Source organism: Acanthisitta chloris, unplaced genomic scaffold, assembly GCF_000695815.1.
Source record: "Acanthisitta chloris isolate BGI_N310 unplaced genomic scaffold, ASM69581v1 scaffold6680, whole genome shotgun sequence".
Taxonomy (NCBI): Eukaryota; Metazoa; Chordata; class Aves; order Passeriformes; family Acanthisittidae; genus Acanthisitta; species Acanthisitta chloris.
In genome coordinates this window covers 1-10,806 of record NW_008652107.1, presented here as the reverse complement: position 1 = coordinate 10,806, position 10,806 = coordinate 1, and the positions used below count along the sequence as shown (strand labels likewise).

Sequence of the window (10,806 nt, the reverse complement as noted above, 5' to 3'; positions counted from 1 at the left end):
CTTGGAAGGAGCAAGCAATCAACTAAAAGCTCCAGAAACAGGAGGACATACCACATGCTTTCCGAACAAGTGAATCCCAAAGTAGAATAAGTATCTCACCACTTCAACAAATTTCACAAATGTCACCTCGTCTAACCCTTGCCTATTAGAGGTTACAACCTGAGTTTTGTGCTGTTACACATTTTGAGACCCTTATCAGAACCTACCACTCTTGTGCTTTGCCAAGAGGCAAAATAGAGTCCCACAACCTATATCTTCTTTGATCTGAAGGACTCTGGAAGATAACTGCAATTGAGAGCAGAAACTGTCCTGTCCTGACAAGACAGGCTGTAGAAAGACCAGATAGAAGCCCCACATTCATAAAGGGAGTCTAATTTAAGTTGCATATACCATCCCCCCCCCCCCCCCCCAACTTTAAACAGAGCTTACTATGGCTTCTGTCCTGCTTTCTATTATATTTGCTCTTCCCCAACACCAGGCTACAGGACTAAGATTACTTGCAACTCTACTCTGTCATTTATAGTCTTTTCCATTTCCATCACCTTCTTTGAAGAGTGTAGGGTTAAAAAAAAATAAAATCAAGAACAGAAAACCAAAGAAGTCTGGGAATAGGACTTGCTTTTTTTTTTTTTTTTTTACTTCTCATCACTTTGCATCAAGACTTCAGAGCAAAAGTGAAAGAGTTTCTTAAACAAGACCTACTCTGGCATGGAAGACACTGAAAACAGGCAAATGCACCAATTATTTGCCCACATCACTCCAGAACTACATAAGACATTTCAAATGTTCAAGAGCCTGCACTTGGATGCTCAAAAGTTGCTTCTTAGTCCAAAATACCTAGATTGCTCTTAAAAGAAAAAAATCTTTCTCCACCTAGAGCTGAGCAAAGTTGGAGCTGGCAGATGCCTACATGAAATGCAGGTAACAGGAGAGTTTCAGTTAGAAACAAACACCTCACTGCAGGTTTCTCATATCACCTCATCAACAGGGAAGGCAGCACAAACTTATCTGTGAAATTTGTGGAATTCCTATTGTTTGTTAAATGACTGCAAATCACTCCCACAAAGCAGAATTTTAAAAAATTGTTTAGACTTAACTGTTATCTTGTTGTGAAGTGAAACGAAAAATAATTTCAACTGAATGAATGGATTCCTCTTCCACAGCAAGGGAAGAAAAGCTGCTGTGCGCACACAATACACTTGAGGCTTGTTTGAGGCTTTGTTACTTTTAAGTGTGCATTGGACTACGGAAAATGAGGGGATGATGCTTAGTCTTAGAAGAACATTTGAAGTTTCAGTGAATTATCATAGTTTAAAAACCAGAAAACTTAAACTAGTGATACTTTCTACTTCTTGACTATAAATAGTTTGCTAGTCATTGCCTTTGCCCTCCCTTCTTTAGGGTAAAGCACTGAGAACTTTAAATAGTTTTCTTAAAAACCAAGCTAAAATTCCTGAACAAATCCAAAGTACAGTTTAAGAGATTACCAGTACTTATGACAACAAAAAACTTCACAGTATCTCTTCCTAAGCTTTAAACTCAAGTTCCTTTCTTCCCCCAGAAAAGGGGAGTGAAAAGAAAAATAACCCACAGAGACTTCCTTGCAGAGAGGGTGCCTAAGCAGCACCAGAGACATTTCTGTGTATCTCCTGTACCAGAGCAGAGGAGTGCTTCTCCTTTTCCTGACACCCCTCCCTCCGCAGCATCTAACAGCTCCACACTGGGCTTGCACAGAATCTCTGCTGCCCATCCAGGGAACCAGAAGCTGCTGAAGATACAGGTATTAGAGCCCTGGTCTTGGCTGACCAAGATTTATTAAGGTTTTGAAAATGTCTTTCCTCTGTCATAGTCAAGAGGAACTGGGCAGGAGTTCCAGTAGCTATCACAGCAGGGGATGTGCATGCACGTGTGCTCACACATGTGCTTGGCTGTTAAACTATACTGTCAGAACTGAAAAGACATTTCAATATTTCCCTTTTGCAGAGCCATAGATCCTTACAAACACACAGCTGCCAAGGAGAAGAACGCAGCGGTGTGAAGGGGCTGGGAATCTGAAGAGAGGCTATCACACAAGGAAAACAAACAACTCCCCCACATTCATTTTCTTCAGTTAACATGTTTTCAGATGACATTGATCAACAGGAGATGTAGTTCCTAGAAATGCTCTAGTCCCAAAAGAAGTTGGTACCAGATGCTAGACACAGGGAGTCAGTTGAGCCCAACTCTAAAGTAATACAAACACAGTGGGAAGAACAAAGTCATCAACATTAGCAGGAGTCAGAAATCACTCACTCCTTTGCCTCCATTAGTTAGAAGCAAGGCTTTTCAGCAAGATTGGAGAAGAAAATTCATAATTTTCTGCTCATGTAAGTGACATGTTAATAATACCAAGTGAAAACTTGTATTCTATTGAACAAGACTGACTACATAGAGGTGGACTCCTATGGAGGGAGGCACTAGAAATTATGGACACTTGTGAAAAAATTGGTAATGGAATAGTCTTTATAAAACCCATCCCTTGTTCTGTGGAGGGACAGGAGACCACATGCGAGTTTGTGTATAGTTATGTTTAAAGGATTCCTCTCCTGGGAAACTGGAAAGATATGATTGCAGTGGATAAATCCAAGTTCACATTTAAAGAAGTGTTAGAAACCAGACCTGGCTGTCTATATGCACTAGCATACACATGTATATTTTCAATGAAGCAACAAGCAAAAAGACACTCCCAAATAACAAGGCAGGATGGGAAACCTGGAACTTCCTAATCTTGCTGTGCAGCTGTGGTACCACCTCCTGCAACACTCAGGAAGTTAGTAAAGGGAGCAGGAGGGAAGGCATATTCTACATCAGGGTAGCCTCTAATATGGAAGAGTTTTCTAGATCATTTCCTCACGTTTATCGCCACAGCTTCATCCACTGCCAGTGCCCTCTGAGGTGTCTTCCCTCCAACTGTCTCTTCCCTTTCTCAGCTCTTAACTCCTTTCTTACTGAACAACTAACTTAACTTGAGAGGACATGAAATACCATTGCAATCGTGCTCTGCACTGATCCTCTCCCCTTTGTTCTGTTTCTTATTTAAAACTCTTTAGACAGAATACTATATCTTTCTAAATAATACTTTGCATAAAGGTAATCTGCTACCACCCAGTTCCTGAGTACTATCACAGGAAATATACATAGCAATATGCAAGATTCTCAGGTAATGCCCCATAATGGGCTTTTTATTGCCACAGATAAGTACTATTGCTTATAACTGTGCTCCACAGTTTCCAGTACACCCAGGTCAAAACCCCCAAATCCCTCACACACAAAACCCCCAACAAACCAAGCTTCAGTACTGCAGTATCCAGCATATTAAGCAGCTGTTCTGAAGTGCACCGGTGTTTCTACTGACAACACTGCCAGATACTCCTAGGAAGGAGTTATCCTCACAAATCCAGTTCACAAGTAAATGGAGCAAATCAAGCACTGGAGGAAGCAAGAGCTATTTGCCATTTAATAGCTTCTGCACACCCAATCTCGAGGCAAAGGATGAGTCTTCTGCAGACCTAATAGGAATAGTCATGCAAGCTTTGTTCACTCCACCCTGAAGGCACTCACAGGGTGAAAACTGGCTCAGCAAGCTTTGCAAATCAAGAAGTGCAGCAAGTATGGGAGGTACAGAGGGTGCAAGAACAACTCTGCTCCTTCTGTATGCTTACACATTTTAAAAAACCAAAAAATATTTCGAAAGACCCAAGTTCCTTTCCCTGCTGGAACACGATTGCTTTGCTCAAGTTTTTTTTACTCAAAATTTCTCATAATTGTCCTTCTGTCATTACTCTTACACAACTCCGACTAACAGCTTGCCAGAAGTCTGTCTTCTACATTAAGAATTGGTTTGAGACAACGAGTTCAGCAGCAGTAATACTCAGAGCTAACAGTTACTACTAGTCAGTTCTTCCTTGGTCCCTCAAATTTCATGGCATTTTACACACGGTTTTACCTTGAGTTAAAAGAAATTTGTGGCTCTTTGTACATAAAATGTATAATTTTGGGGCTGACGTGTGTGTGTAGGTACAGATGGAAGTTTTTTCACCTGAGCTGTTGGACTTGGAATGGTTTCATCGCTGTACAAAAATTTCAAGTAATCTGCTGAAAGAATGAGCCCCCAAGTACTTTCTAAAGGAAAAATAACCCATCCAGTTATCGGCTGGAAGATTCTGTTTGCCTTGTCTTCAAGAAATACATAGCCAAACACCAGCTATCCAGTGTGTTATATACTGAAATATGTATTTTGAATGACTGTGTTATCTTCCCATCTCCCATGACTGTTGGGAGCAATAGAGTACATTCTCCATTTGCCTGCAATTTGTTGTTTAATCAAATGTTACCCATCAAATGAAAATTCTGAAGACCTCTAATAATTTAAATGAATGAAGATTAATACCCAGCTTTCTCCTAACACTTTTATATCATGCAAGTTTGCTCTTACTGATCACAACCATCTTACAGGTAAATGGAGATGTAAGTACATGAAGGAATGTGCCCAAAAATCCTTCAAACTCCTGCTCCTTCCAGTTTAAATGCAGGTCTCTTGAATCTCTAGTCAGTACCCTACCCCATACCAAAACCTTCTAACTCACCAAATGCCAGCAAACTTGTCACAGTATAGTTTGTGTGGCAGAAATCAAGGAAGATTCCCACCATGCAGCCTCTATCTATGGGGCTGAACGTCTGCACTTTCTACAAGATTGGCAAGAGCTTGGTCAGATTCTATGCACTAATCTGCAGCTTCATTTCAACCTATGCATTTTTTCCTGTGTCACCCACCCCAGCACATCCATACAAAAAAAACCCAAACAACTCTGTACACAACTAGTCTTCAGACTTAGCACCTGCTTCAACAGTTTTTTTAAAATCCCAAACATTACATACATGTCCAGACTCTCCAAGTGCAATTAACTTATACAGGTTCTGACACCAAGTTGGTACATTTCAGCAAGGTGAGGAGAAATATTATCATCATATTTGTCAATAAAAAGAAAACAAATTATTTCACCCTTTTTGGTCTCTGCATCCTCCACCCCCAACACTGTCAAACAACATAGGGCAGAGACAGTTGATTTCAGCCACACTGCATAAACATAGCAACTTCACAAATATGAGCATCAGCAGTTAAAAACCAAGACAAATCACAAAACAGAAAGAAGTTAGGGTTTTATACTTTCAGAAGCATATCTTTCCCAGAATTCAGATTCAAGCTGAATACATTTGGATAGACTGACTAAGCCTGTAAGAACTTGGAGAAAACACCATTGGCAACTGCCCAAACCACCCCCAGATGGCACTGACTCTCTAAGGGTTTCCTGATAGTCAGGTAACACAGGGTGTTTTGCTCCCCTCTCCCAGCAGGTAGGGAATACACAGTCTGTCACCATGCCTTAGCTGACACATGCAACTCTTTCCACAGAAGCAAGACATACCCCAGATGTTCATGTAGTGAGAAAGCAAAGGCAACTCTCCGAAAGAGCTGAAGTAGCTCATTGTCTTTAACTTCTCCAGCTCACGGCAAAGTACTCCCTAGACAATGTGTTAAGTTTTTGACCATAACTTTAAGAAGCATCCATCATCCACTTTCTATGCCACAGAGGACTTTTCTTCATGAGATTCAGACTCCTACTCTAAGTGCACTGCTTTGCTTCAGACAAGGGAAGAGGTCATTTCTGCCCTTTCACTGGCAGAGATTAAAATTCATCTGCAGATGACAAAACAGAGCAAACAACCTCCAGTATTCAACTTGATGGTTAAACACAAAAAATCCACACTTACATATCTATTTTATGGCATCAACACAGGTACAGAGTCCAGGCAATACTAGTCCTGCACTGTGAGGCCAAATTAATTCAGAAGCCACAGACACCAGAAGCAACCACTCCATGGACACAAAGCTAGTCAGGGGAAGCTATTAAAAACAATAGCAAATGGAACCACCAAAAAAAAAAACCCTCTCAAATTCCTTTATCCCTCCTTGCTAGCTAGCTTTTGTGGTCACTACTTAAATAGCTCAATAGGGAAGTCAAGTGTTTCTGTGTTCAAGAGTATGTTTGAGATGAGTACTGAAGCTTTCAGCAAGAGGGGAGGCTGCCAGGGAACCAAGGAGGAAGGCCCACCCAAATCATTCACTGCTTCAGTTCGTGTGATTGTACAGGGCATACAAACAAAAGCAAACTGAGACTAGTAAAGAGCCAGACAGGACTAGGTTTCAGACCACTTCAGTCTACTCAAAGTAATTTTAGACATCCCTATCACTGAAAACAGAAACATTACTGACTGCGTCTTAGTGCCAGCTGAGCCTCACCTTGTGAGGTGCAACATGTACACTTTCCAGGAGACTGAATACCACAGTATCAACAGCATGTTTGCCTTGGGTTTGCTCCTGTAGTAGAGATTCATTATGAGTTCACATCAAGAATGACTATTCCCTCTCCTGAAAATTAAGATGTCGCCCAACATTCACTCTTACCTAAAAATAAAATATAAAAATCTAACTCATGTAATGATCAACTTCAAACTCTAATATGCAATTTGAACAAATGTGCCAGTTACACTAAACTGTGAAGTTTAAAGAGAGAAAGCTATAAAGATAATAAAGAAAACATGCAGAAGTCAAAAAGAAATACAGGATTTTTTCCATGGAAGCATTCATCCTCATACACTTATATCTTGATCTTTGTGAGAAAGCTCAGTACAGCTCCGAGTCACTCAAAGTTATACCACCCCTAAACAAGTGTTGCAAGCATTACTCACACATCTCTGTCCTAAAATTCAGCCAAGACTGTAACAGCAGCAGACATCATCACTGTTAAAAGGATACATTCTGTCATGGCTGCAACATCGAGCTTGCTAACTTCAGGTGAGCCAGGGCAACACTTCTTGAACTCTTTCCGCAAGTCAAAAAAGGAGTAGAAGCATTCAGGCAGCAAAATATTCTGTGAAAAGCACAGAGTAACTACTGTCAGTTAGGGAAGTTTAATCTACTTTGTCCTTAGATACAAAACTTCCTAACAGTTTATGTATAACGGGTAGGAAACACAAACAGCTTTTGCTACAGAGAAACTCACATAGCTCTTCTTAGCCAGGTAAGTAGGTTTATAAACTTTTTTTGCTTAAGCAGCTTCCTCTCTCTATAGTTTAAAAAGAGAAATGTGCTTTTGCACTGCCAGAGAAACATTTGCGATTATTACTAGAGACTCAAATCCAATATATATGTAGGAGAGCAAATGCCTTCTATTGCAACATTTATTATCAATTCTTGATTCCAATTTTAACTGCAAAAAGCCAGAGGACGGTCAACTGAGTTTATAGAACCAAGCACATTTTGCAAGGCTAGCAGATGATATTTTTGTTTATAGACAAGGTTGAGTTTTCAGATAGTCACACTTAAAATATTTATTCCCAACAAACAAAAAACCCCAACAAACAACAACAACAAAAAAATAATCTGTGTGCAGATGAGGGTTTGACATAGTGCAAAGGTTGTCAGTCTATACGTGGTAACTGCTCTAACTGCCACATATGAAGCCAGGACCAAGTTATGTAGCTCAGTGGAAGTCAGGAAAACCCTTTTCGCTTTTAATTTTTTATTGGTATAGAAAGGAGAAGACATGAAGTTTTAAAGGAAGCTGTTGAAACCAACAAAACTCCTTCAGTTAGATCTTCACCCCAGAGCTTCCCCACAGACAGAATGCTTCATATTCCTGTTGACTCTTTGTTGCCTGCAAGACCTCTCTAGACTAAAAGCAAGGACTTTCTGGGATTTGGCAACTGGTTAGCATCTTGGCATTACCACAGAATAACATGCTAGGTGAAAGCATTTTATTTTCATGACATTTAAGGAGCCTAAAGAAAGAATTTTAGGCTCTAAAACAAGTTCTGCTTTGAGAACATTAGAGCTTATTTTAGGATACGGACAAGTGCATTAGGTAAATGACACTCTTTAAAGACAGTTATGAAAATGCAGATGTGCTTGGCAAGATCTCCTGCTCTAGCTTTAGCATGACTCTTTTCTTCCTTGAAGTGAAATGAAGTCCTGTACTTCACTGACATTCAGTTGGAACAGTTGATGCCAATTCATTCTCTGAATACCATGAGTTGCTAGATGGGTTCAGAATGGGCATCTTAAAAGAAAGACAGAAACCACTAGGCTCTTGTGAAGATATTTCTATTTGGATTTTAGCAATCCCCCACCCCAATCTCTGGATTAGGGTATTCACCAAAGAACTATTACAGCTCTCATAAGCATCTGGTTTACTTAACGTACAGGCAGCACAGATAAAATTTCAAATGAATAATTCTTAACACAACAGCAATGGAAGATTTTGATGAAGATTTGATTTCTGACTGTGACCCTGTGATGTTACAGAAAAAGGATGCCTATCCCTGACATCAAACCAACTTAAATAATTGTAGGAGGTGTCCCTTCTTTAATCTGCATAATTTAAATGCATAGAAAGATTTATCATAGTAACATATAAGAACATCTGTTAAAAACCTGTTTCCACATTTTCTCACATTATCATCATAGAAGACAAGTATTATATATATGTATATGACTGTCCCTTCACCATGATTAATGCCCACTGTTTCTTTTCTAAGCCTTCAAAGGTATAAATGCTTAAAGCACCGCAAGTATTACAACCAAACTTCCTCAGTATCAGTTTTGTCACAGCACAGACTTGCAGCAGTGCCCCTTCAAAGATGAAGCAGCAAACTGATGGGCACAGTTGCAGCAAGAAGAGCAGAACAGCTCAGTTACAGAGCAATGAATGTTCATAGCAAACCACAAAACGAGGTATTATTAATATTGTAGCAGTTATTTCAGCACTAGAGAGACCCAGCATATTGCTGCAACCCTATCACTAATGAAAAGTAGGCAGGACCTCATAACCCTGTTAACAATTTGGCAACTCTGAAGTTATAAAAAACTCCAGACTATGGGGCTAATCATCACTCAGCCTGCCTCAAACTGCTGCCCAGCTCCTTATAAATATGAACACCGCCCTCAGAGTGACAAATGAATGCACAAAGATTCAAAGTTGCTGAAGCTAAACACGAATTTAAAATTTCAAAAGACGGTTTATGATTAAGGTGGTTAACTATTTAGCAACATTTCCAAATCCCACCTGTTAACCCATTGTAGCTCCTAGAGCTGTAGAAGCTACAAGTACTCTCAATGCATTGCTCTTTTCTCAAACACTTAAGAATATCTTTCTTCTGTTTTAACTCAAAAAGACGTCAAGGCTACATAAGCACAGGGCACTGTCTGTGCCTTCCACATGGAAAAGCTCTTTAATCTGGTAAGCATATCAACATATCAGCAATGTTTGTGCTATGCTTGTGTAGAGGTATCCTCACACTAAAGAGAAGTTGATCAGTTTTTCAGGGCATCATATAAAGCACACTAAGATACAAGCTGTAACTACATACCTTTTTGCAAGTTTCAGGGTGCAGAACCTGCCTAATGTGTAACTGTCCATCCGTACAGAAACAGAAGGAAGTACCTACACCGATGTTCAGCTCATTGCTCACGGACTGATTAAACTGTAAGCAGGAACAACAAAAGACATACACGTTATAAAGAGATCAGAGTGGCTGCACTAGGCAGTGTCATCAGCTGGTAACATGTTATCTCTGGGCAGCAGGAACATGGAGCTGGAATTCCTTTACATATAAGCCTACCCCTTCACTTCTGTAGACTAGTTTCTCATAAGCTAAGCACATGTTAGCTTTCATGATAATTATCTTCACAAGGCAAACACCCCTCTTCACCCTTTTCTAATGAGATATGGCCCCACAGACAACCACATAATCCTTTCCAAGAAACACATTCAAGAGCACTGCAAGGAGACAAAGCTGGTTGCAGAATGCTGAGGCAGAAGAGCTTTCAAGACAGGGCACTCAAGCATGTTGGAGAGGAGACAGGCTTTCAGCCCTACCCTCAATGGGAATCACACACAGCTCTTTGTTAATCTAGAGGCTTCAGTACTGTCTCCTTCCCAGGACTGATGAGCCACCACAAGCCTTAACAGGGCCTGCCACCACCCAGCCTCTCCAGGGGACAACTAAGCTTGGCTTCTTCCAACACTGATTGGGGCTCACCCTCAGCTGAGAATCACTCAGAATCCAGCATGGCAGGAGTCCAGGGTAAGGGAATATATGACCCTGATATTTGTCTCTTGGGGCTCAGTTCCTCCCAAGGAAGAACTAAACAAGCAAGGAAGAAATGCCCACAAAGCCCTCTACATAGAGCCTGCCTGGCCCACACATCTGTGGTGCCCCTGTGCCAGGCTTTACTGCCCTGATGGTGAGACAGAGGGGCTAAGTGAGTAACATTGCCTCTACCCCACAGGGGAGCTCCCAAGAGACCAGCACCCAGCAGCCAGTTATAGGGTGTCACCTGTCTCAATGCCTGCTCCAGCGGTGGAGCCAGTGCCAGGCTCTCCACATCCACCTGGGTGATCTCCTGGCACTCGGCCGTCAGCTCCGGGTGGTCCGGCCGGACCAGCACGTCATGCAGGTGCCCCAGCTCCAGAGAAAGCAGAGGGAGGGGCAAGTCAGCTCCCCAGACTGGAGGTCTCCACCTGCACACCAGCCCCTGCCCTCCACCCCCACTGCCAGCCCAGCGCCGAGACTGCCCTGCCCGCACCCAGGCACCCTGCGGGGCCCGAGGGACGCAGTAGGTCGCGGTGCTCCCCTTCGGGTGAAAATACCTCCTTACTCCTCAAGTCGACCACTTTCCACAGGAGCTGGAGCAGCTCTCGCTCG

General features: G+C 41.6%; 1 protein-coding gene across 1 annotated transcript in view; it reads right to left on the bottom strand.

Moving 5' to 3' along the window:
* ESRP1 (epithelial splicing regulatory protein 1) overlaps positions 1-10,802 on the bottom strand; it is a gene marked incomplete at its 5' end in the record, with an annotated part of 30,356 nt that extends 19,554 nt beyond the window's left edge. The window contains 4 exons of the mRNA XM_009075908.1: positions 6,857-6,971; positions 9,469-9,582; positions 10,439-10,567; positions 10,752-10,802. Coding sequence (XP_009074156.1) covers positions 6,857-6,971; positions 9,469-9,582; positions 10,439-10,567; positions 10,752-10,802 — 409 coding nt within the window. The remainder of the gene's footprint in view (positions 1-6,856; positions 6,972-9,468; positions 9,583-10,438; positions 10,568-10,751) is intronic.
* Between the last annotated feature and the right edge of the window lie 4 nt (positions 10,803-10,806).